This window comes from Poecilia latipinna, unplaced genomic scaffold (assembly GCF_001443285.1).
Source record: "Poecilia latipinna isolate Pla-1442-1.1 unplaced genomic scaffold, P_latipinna-1.0 Scaffold675, whole genome shotgun sequence".
Lineage (NCBI taxonomy): Eukaryota > Metazoa > Chordata > Actinopteri > Cyprinodontiformes > Poeciliidae > Poecilia > Poecilia latipinna.
In genome coordinates, this window is record NW_015113291.1 from 40,787 (window position 1) to 50,619 (window position 9,833).

General features: G+C 36.0%; 1 protein-coding gene across 3 annotated transcripts in view; it reads right to left on the reverse strand.

The window, feature by feature from the left end:
• vgll4b (vestigial-like family member 4b) overlaps positions 1–9,833 on the reverse strand; it is a 41,733-nt gene that overhangs the window by 17,710 nt on the left and 14,190 nt on the right. The window contains exon 1 of one of the 3 annotated variants that reach the window (XM_015044444.1): positions 3,458–3,890. The exons of the other annotated variants lie outside the window; for them this stretch is intronic. Coding sequence (XP_014899930.1) covers positions 3,458–3,539 — 82 coding nt within the window. The 5' untranslated portion in view covers positions 3,540–3,890. Of the gene's footprint in view, positions 1–3,457; positions 3,891–9,833 lie in introns of those variants that run through there. 3 annotated transcript variants of the gene reach the window in all.

Genomic DNA, 9,833 nt, shown 5'->3' on the forward strand with positions numbered 1-9,833 from the left:
AAAAGTGCTTTGAGGTACAATTTAAGCAACTATTTTGTTTCCAGCTCAACAGTATAATCACTAGTTCTGTATTGCATTCCTCTTGTCACTGTTTGGCCAACAAGGGCCAGAAAAACTGAATATAAAAATTAGTGCCTACATTTTGTAGGGTAATCATTCAATTCAAACACTGGCATCCAATCAGGGAATTATGACTAAAACCTGCTTAGCATAAAAATGTCCTTTGTGAAATTAAGTGGAAGCAATAGGTTTATAATTTGGCACAAATATGAAATTAAAGATGTACTAGTCAAGAGATTAAAATCAGCCAGCCTTTCTTGTCTCTGATATTGTTCTGCCTTCCAGCACACCAATAAACAGAATATGGTGTTTACTTTAATTAAAAATTAAAACTAAACTATGAAAGAGTGATTTGGTATAGAATTCACTGGTACTGTGAACCGGGATAACCGGGATAATCTTCATTTCAAGTTGGATTCAAAAACCACCATCTAGGAAAACTTGCAGTATCATGTTTCAGACTTGGGAGGAAGAGAATCAGAATTGGTGGAAACTGGAATGGCCAGGTCAGATCTCAAAAAAGCCAGAAACTAGCAACTAGCTGGAAATAAAGAGAATCACTTGATATCCAGCAGTGACAAGATACTTTCAAATGACTCCTTTGGGTTTTCATGAACTCATAGCAGTGCATCATTTGACAATGTCACTGCATGTAAACAACATAAGGCTGTCACCAAGGATAAACATGGGTTAAATATCACTTTGTACAAGACCTGACAGATTTGTGCAAAGTAGCCTATCTTTAAAAAATAAATAAATAAATAAATTCATCCAAACTCAGAACTGAAATTAATCAGACTCAGAAGATCACTGAGTCTCTTCTCTTAAATTAACAAGTCTTGAGGCCTCAACAAATGAAAACTATTTTTAAATACCCTGATTACAAGCTGAAAGTAAAATTTACAGTAATCAGTGGAGCATAAACATCGAACTCAGATTAAATGTTTGGATAACTGGATGAAGCTCTACAACTTATAGTAAATGTAGTTCCAGAAGGTGATTAAAGACAAAACTACCGACTCATTCAAAAGAACAGAAATGCTGCTTTATGGTATGAATGGAAGGATAGTTCAACAAACTTAAAAATAAAAACAAAAAAAAACAATCATAATAAATGTATAACAGACCCAAACTTAAGCATTCAAATTCTTCTCAAAGTGTATGGCTCCACGTGTTAAATAAACACTGTAATGCTTGAGATTGTAAAGAAGTGTCGACAATGACAACAATGTGATAGCTTTAGAATCGATCTAAGGCTATAAAGACAAAGCACCAGTATGAGCATGCGTGTGTGTTTGCCAGGAAATGTGTTTGAGTAGGTGTGCTCATGCATACAATAACAAGTCAGGACACCCACAGCATCACACAGTTCTTCCAAATCTTTCCATGGCTCAATGTGTTTGAACTTACAGAAACTGAAAGAAAAGCCCTTTACCACCAAGGTCATTAGCCACTTCTTTTATCTTTTTTCTTATCAGCAGGCACATGACGGACACAGATTTTAGTTTAGTTCACCAAGATCAGCAAACAATTAACTGGATTCAAGTTGAAGTAAATGCTTTCTGAGACACATTGCAAATGAAGCTTTATAAACACAGTAATCATTGACCAGTGCCAGGTTTATCTGCAACATCTTTAAAGCACGTTTTTGAGAAGCAGTCTAAAATTTCTGTCATGTGTTCAAACCACAAGCCAATATGTCAAAATAGAAGATTTCATCTTTCATGGTGCAGAACAACTCAGGGACAAGGCAGGTAAGAACTTGCATGATCAACCCCATAGAAGCTGTCTTATGACTAAAATGATCTACCACGGGGCAATGTGGGCAAATGCCTGGGGCGCCCCCTGCAATGGATGACAAAAATAAAGTATGATGCAGGCTTAGGATAACCAACCATGTGGAATTTAATAAAAGGCTCCTGAGATATTGATTAGTTATCAGTCAAAATATCAAAATACACCATCATGATTGGTGAATGTGTAGTCGGGGTTGGCCTAAGATCTGTACCTGTACTTACTGAAGCATATCTACAGTTTCCTGGTGCAACGCTGAGCCACATTTAATGATTTAAATGTTCTGGATACTGGTCACTTTGTCTTTAACCATGTCATAATGGTGTGGTTGGTCATTTTGGACCACTTTTTTTTGTAAAAACAACTGATAAGTTAAACTTTGTAACTTATTAAAACTTGCCATAATGAACTAAAGAAATATGATTGTGTGATTACAGTAAATAATGTCTACAAACTGGAGGTCACTCAAATTATTCCTTGTAAACTTGATCTACTTTTTCCTAAAACTTAAAATAGAGTGCCTCATAAAATATGTTGTTTGTTGATATGTTTACCAATTGAAAAAGTACTAGTTTGAGGTATTCCACAGCTTTGCGTCAAAACTTATTTAATTTGAAAGATCCTAACATAAACATTTAAACAATACCAAGATTACGTATCTAGGTAAAGAGTAATTTGAAATCAATCATGGATGTTTATTGTTGTTACATAGATACTCAAAAACACTATCAGACTACTAATTATCAGAGTTAGAAGTAAAGAATACGTATGTAAATAATTTTTACTGTAATTACTTTGTGAATTTGGTTTATCATAATAAAGTTCACCTGGAATAAAGAAGTGGTTATTTTGGCCATTGGTAATCATAGGTATAAATAATATGGCATTTTTTCAGTTGGAAGGGTTTGACATGTTTTGTGCCTTCAAGTAAAACTGAGTTTCTGAGCATAAGTGGTTAGTTTAAGGGCAAGCGAGTTTTAGCGCCCAGGGCCGCAAAAGACGTTAATCCAGCTCTGGATATGACGAGAATTAAACTGCTTAAGGTTCCTGCTTTTCACCTACAGGACAAACATACCTCTAACCTTTATTCCAGAGAAAATAGAAAGATAGGAACATATTTCTGTAGAAAATATGACAACAAGAGCAGAAAAACGAACATCAGAATCTGATTTATCTGAAACTGATAAACTACACTACAACTGAAGCTACTGTAAAACAACAATAAATCACCACACACAATAGACAACGTTATTCCGCCCAATCTGATTTTCATTAACGAACCTCAATTAAAATAAAATAAAATCAATAAATCAGACAGCCCGTAAAAAATAACTTTTGCTCTCAAAGAACGCATAAAACAACGTACTTACCCGCTAGCTACCGTTGCTAAAATACACTTAAAGAAGAACCCCCGTTTTCCCCGGGGGTTTAAACATTTACAAAACATATTATTGTGTCATAAAATTGCTCGCCAGCAAAGAACCGATCAGAAAACTTCGACCAACTCCGTCGTTAACTCAACCTCCCGCTTTAACAGCATCAGCAGCTAGTATGAAGTTTTTAAAAACAGCTATTAAAAATGCCCACAAACGGCCGTGTTTACCTTCGTAGCAGAGGATACCGATGTTGTTGTTCATTTTGTCCAGGTACTGGTAGTTCAACAGGTCCATCTTCGTTAGATGCATTTATCGAGCTTTCATTTAAAACAACAACACAAAAGACCAGCTTTTTCTCCTTCTTTCAAGCGACGGTCAAAAAGCTAAAGGCCCAGCCTCCAACTTTACTTCTCTTAAAAACCGTTAACAAAACAAAAAGTGGCCTCGGTGTTGTTTAAATGGGTTCACTGTATTTTTCGTTCCCTCCTCTAAATAAGAGCTGACGTACTGCGGCAATAAAGAGCGTAAAAAAAAAAATAAGCGAAAAAGTAGCGTCAGTTGTCCTCACAGCCAGCTGTAAGTCGACTGCACTGACACGCAGGCTATGCTTGGTATGACTCCTATGCTGTAGCAGTGGTTTCCAGTGCTGCTGAGAGGAGCGCACTGGGCATGCTCGCAAAATCCCTGGAGCGCCTCAAATATCAGAGATGTTTAATGCGGAAGATCAGCCCCTTAAAAAAAAATGAAAGAAAAGAATCACTCAGGGCAAGGCAGGGAGACAGAAACTCAGAGGGTTACAGCCACAAAACATTTGAGCTATAGTGAAAAGAATTTCCTAAAAGCTAGCTGCATGTTCTACCAGTGAATACTAAGCATGCCAAAGATAGCTGAAGTACAACTTAACGTACAGACACTTCCAGAGACATAGAAAGGTTATAACTGAGCAATGAAAGGTGATATCACACTACTGGTTATTATGCGAGGTCACTTTTGCGACAACATGAATTAAGAAACATGGGAGTTGTGAAACGTATACGTGATAAACTGCCCTGCAACTACAAAAAGATCAGCCCTTAAGATATCTTATTTTAAAAATGTTTAACTCTTTCAACTACAGTTTTTAAATTGTAGCATGTAGATGGAGATTCTACATCTATGTATTGCATTCAATGAGATTTGAGGGACTTTATATATTATCCTCTTTAGAAGGTGAAAAAAAGCAAAGCAAAAAAGAAAAAAAAAAGGAAATTTCAGTATAAGAAATGCATTCAGTGCTTTTCATAGACTCTATAACATGCTTGTAAACGGAAAATGCGGTTTAAATATAAGGAATAATACTTTGTTTTATTGATTTTAAAAGACCCCTGAACTAATCCTAGGCCCTAGGCCATTGGGCTTCGTTTTTACTTTTAGATTGACCCTCTTCTGCCCCCTGGTGTCTGAAAAGGAGAGGGGAAAAAAGAGAAAAAATGCTTTTAAAAAAAGTTTTAATGTAAGCTCTTTGAATCATTATAGCATGGGGAAAAGGTGGAGGACAACATTTTCATATTTAACTGGAGAATCACTGAGTTGGGAGTGGTTTAGCCCCAGATGAGTTTACACACAAGCATGCATTTGTCATGACATTTATACACAGACTGAGAGAAAAACAGCTTATTACCAGGAAGACCTCATTGCAAACATAACATATGCATGAAGATGTTGAGTTAATAAATAAGTAAAAATTTACCTCCTAAAAAGTAAAAAAAAAACTACCCCCTTACTACTTACTCGTACACATGAAAACAAAGGCATCTCCCCTCCTCCCTCGTGGCATGACCCTCTCTAATGGTTGCTCAAAGCTCAGGTCCTTGTCTAATTGGGTGTCCTTTGTTTCCAGTTTCAAACACAAAAAGAGCCTAGTTCAGGCTGAGTCTATTTAATTCTAGTACTTCTTCTACAGCTGGCATCCTGTGGGTTAGTGGGGCACCTGCAAAGTACGAGGACTGCAGCTGAACTCTGTAGTCAGCTAGTAAACTTGGATTTGATTGTGTATTAGTAAAAAAAAAAAAAAGGAGGTTTGGGGAAGTTTGTCGATAAAAGAATAAAAATAAAAGCTAAGTCGCATGTTTTCTGTAAACTTTGGGCTGTTTTTCAAGGAGGGAGCAAATACCAAGCATTCACACTCATAAGTATCTCCTAATGCCCTTATATTAATTAAGAATTACTATATTTAAAATTTTTTACTCAAGGATTGCTTGTATAAAAAAAAACCGTAATAGTGAACATCTTAGCCCTTCCAGGTATCCAGTAACTCCCCAGACAAATTCAACTAGATGTGCTTCACCATTAGAGTCTTCTTGTAAGCTTCACCTTAAAGCGATTTCTGAAGAGGTTTCTGTAGTATTTTAATGTCAACCCGTTAGAGAATTACGAAGCAAAACTAAGCTGTCCATCAATCTATCAGGTATCATGTCAAGGAAGTCTGGGATCTGTCTCATAATCAGATCAGGATCAGGGTCAAGTCTGACTTGAATGAAAAAATGAATAGCTAATACAAGTTTTGTTTAAGAAAGATACTTGAGAAAGGACTGAAGCACTGTTTTAGTCAACATTAATCATAAATAATAAACAACCACTAAATTTAGCATTGCTCTTTTAGTATATATATCATGTGCAGATATAAAACTGAAAACCTGTTTTGAGGAAACTTTGACATGCAGTGGAAAACTTAAAACAATTTGATGCCATTTGTCTAAAAAACCCAGGAACTGAGACATGACCCAGACTCTCTTTTCCATATCATAAAGACTATATTTCTCACAAAGTAAGTAAAACATACTGATAATTAAAAATGTTAACTGTTCCACATGCAGCTTTTCTTTCTTTTTTTTTCTCTTTTTTTGTTGTTGTTGTACCAGAACTATTTAATTGTGACAAAAGCAGCCTTTGGAAAATACAAAAGCAAATTTTTCAGATAACAGCTGATTACTACACACAATGCCACCCCCATGCTTATGTTCCTGCAGGTACCTGATTCACTTCACAATGAACATCTGTCTTAGATTCATCTCAAAAAGACTGTCATGGAATTGGCTTATGAAGCAAGAAATTTCTGTAATGCAACGCCTCTGTTCTGGCCTGGTAGGTTGTAAGATGAATGAAGTACATAAAGAAGATTAACAGTTACACAACCAGCTGGTGAAATTCCATATCCTGCTTCCAAAGAAACAAGGTGCTAAAGCAGAACTTTGCCTACGGTATGGTGAACCTTTTCTGCTCTGGACCAACTCAGAGGTGTCAGAAGCTTGCTGCCATGATGTCAGATCAAATAAACATTGCTGCCCGTTAGCCAGACCAAATCTATGACATGCCCTCACTTATGCCGGGGGTTAGTTTTTTTTACAAGCTGAAATATTCTGATGCAATTTACCCAATGACTAACTATGCTCAGTAAGAGAATTGTTTCTTACGTGGGACCAGTTTTTTTTTTCATTATTTATTGGACTATTAAGGATGAAGCACAGTTTCCGTACGGCCTTTGAACAGGTCTAAGCTTCTTCAGGAATGTGTGTCTGGATCATAACAGCACAAGCATCCCTGTGCATCATTAACACGCTGATATTGTGACAAAAAACATTGACTGACTTAAAAACAGAGATCTGAACCCAAAGTCATGTAACTTGCCCTCTAGTCACAAGTTCATCAATTTAACTTAGATCAGCATTATCAGTTTCTACCCAGTTTACATGAACTAACTCTGGATCTAGCATCTAACATCCACTCAAGAGAAACATCAAAAATAAATTATGAGGAACAAAATGAGATAAGCTGCAAAACACCCAACATGTGGATCAATAAACCATGGAAAGAAAGGCCATAATGTCCAACTTCCTTCAGCATTTGATTTTCCAACCAAAAAAAGTTACATTTCAAATTATCTTACATAAAAGTGCGATCCTATGAAACAACTCAGGAAGAGGAGATGCCAAACTAGTAAAGATCAAAGGTCATGCACTTGATTACCAAACAACTGTGTTGTGGTACCGCCACACCAGCCTTGTTTACATGGTGACAAAATGAATCGAAGTCAAAAATCTGTCGTCTCAGCTTTTTGCATTCTGACTGTTAACCATGTCTCTTCCACAAATAATGTGGCTGTGAAACGTTTAACATGGCATCCATTTGCTGTAAGCAAAGAACAGTAGAAGTTCTTATTTAGCAGTTTTATTTCACAGAGTCTAACTGGATTATTGCTGTCATTTATCTAAATGTTTTGCTTAAATTGGATATTGGACTTTAAAGAAACCTCGTGGGGGGTGTTTGTTTGAAACGACCCTGAGCGCAAACACACAGAGAAGGAAGTATCATGTTGCTACACCAAAACAATGACGACAGGTGACAGGTGGAAGCAGAGTCACTCACTTCCCATCTTTGTTTTCTCCATGTGTGTTTGTCGTTAGCAAGTAAAGCTCTGTTTATTATTAAGCTTGCGACAGGAGTCTTTAACTTTGACAGTGTCGTCACTAGACTTGTACAAGACAAACAGAGAAGCCTTTCAAAGACTCAGCCAACAGCTGTTTAAACACAAAGAAAAAAATGGTTCATTCTGTGTGCTGTTGTTAAACGATGTATGTGCTTTTTAGCATGCAGAATTGAGATTTATTTAAAAAAAAGAGTGGAATTTACATTTTACACTGTAAAAATGGCTCAAATTCAGCCAGATTTATTGCTGATATGACAGTAATAATGGTTACCACATGTTTTAAGAATAACTAAATGGTGATTTGAACAAAGGAGAAATGGACTCGGTTTAATATATTACAGCTAATCATTGACAGAACTATTTCAATGGCTATCTTGATCAAACAAAACGTTTACAAAATTACATCTGTGGTTGAACTTTTTATACATCAAAAGAGAAAAAATATACAAAAGGTAGTCATTGTTGAAATAATTACTTGTAATCATTTACTTACAAATCTAATGTTCATGACAGTTTCATCTATTGGGACTTTGTCCTTTGTTAGATCAGATAGTACTGAAACAATAACAGAGCTTTTTAAAATGATTATAACATAAGATCATTCTTTTACGTATCAAGCAGGATTTAAACAACCATATGAATCACACATACATTTTTCTTCCATCGTCTGAGTTGTGTTTCTTCTGTTTATTTATAATGGAGATTTTGTTGTGGCCCTGTCTGTATTTGCCTTTTTAGATAAGCAATTATTGACTAAACTAACAGGGTATCTCGGTTTCCTTTTATAGACATATTGTATAACCAGCTACAATGCTTGTTTTCACACAGCTTAGACATTTTCACATTTTCTCACTTCCCATCCACTAACTATGATGTATTTTATCGTGATCTTATGTGATAGATGAACACAAAGTAGTGCAAAATTGTGAAGTCAAAGAAAAAGTACATGGCTTTCAAACTTTTTGTACAAATAAAAATCTGACATGGCTAGCAATTATATTCAGATCCATTTATTCTGTTAAATTCAGTGAAATGCAGTTTATTTTTTACAGCACAAATTCACAACATGTCATCTGAAAATATGGATTCCAGTTCAACAATCCAGTCAAGTTCACTTTGATATTCAAATTGGTTAAAAGTTCTCTATCTGCGCAATTAAATTCAAGAGAATCCTGGATTTGTCAATAATGTTAACTTTGTGATATAAATTGTGGAAATTACTAGTGACTGATAGTGACTCAGATTTATACACTACAAATAAAAGAAATGCGTTTTCTATTTTCAATGTCGACAATGGCTTTAAACACTCCACCTTTGTGACCAACATCTTGAGGTAGGTCTGTTTAGTAGCTAATTTAAGGATGGCCAGGCAGCTCAAGCACATCTTGCCAAAGAGATCCTATTTCTGGTCATGGAAAATGACTGTTGCTCCCATCAGATACCCTGACCTATAACAACATTCTTGTCATGCTAACAATTAGCTAGTAGCAAGCTGACTCCAGGTGGCTCATTATTTATTCAAGTCAGTGAGTCTTGAAGGGGAGTGGAAGCATTGTGTCATCAGAACTCTATTCTGTGGGACTCCACACAGGACACAACCTTACCAGAGAGTTCACCTTGTGAGAAGTATGACATTCATCAGAGCCGACCAACATACTTTTAGCATGAATATTTACATTTTCTGAAGGAGGAAATTGCTTTATTTTGAGTGTTCTGGAAACTCTTCTGTTTGCTTCAAAAGAACATCTCATTATAGTGAAAAACATAACTTGGAAATTGTAGACAGCAGGCATATCTTATCCGAACCACAAAGGTTAACCATGATGGCGTTTCATTTCATCCTCCTCAACTCTGTTGAGTGCTATCAAAAGTAAAGGAATGTAAAGTATGTGTGGTATGATGGAAATTGAGAAAATGAATCATTTCACTTGAACAGCAGAAAGGCACCAGGAGCCAAAGGTTTGACCTCTATGGTACATTCTTTAAAAATATGTGAAGAAAAAGGTTTAATTCCAACTTCTCCTCAGATGGTTTTTTTAATATCATTTTATCTGCAGCCAAACATCTACATCAGGAAAATTGTACTGTGAAATGGGTGAATTATAGTCAGGGTCTTATAATTACATATATTATCAGTT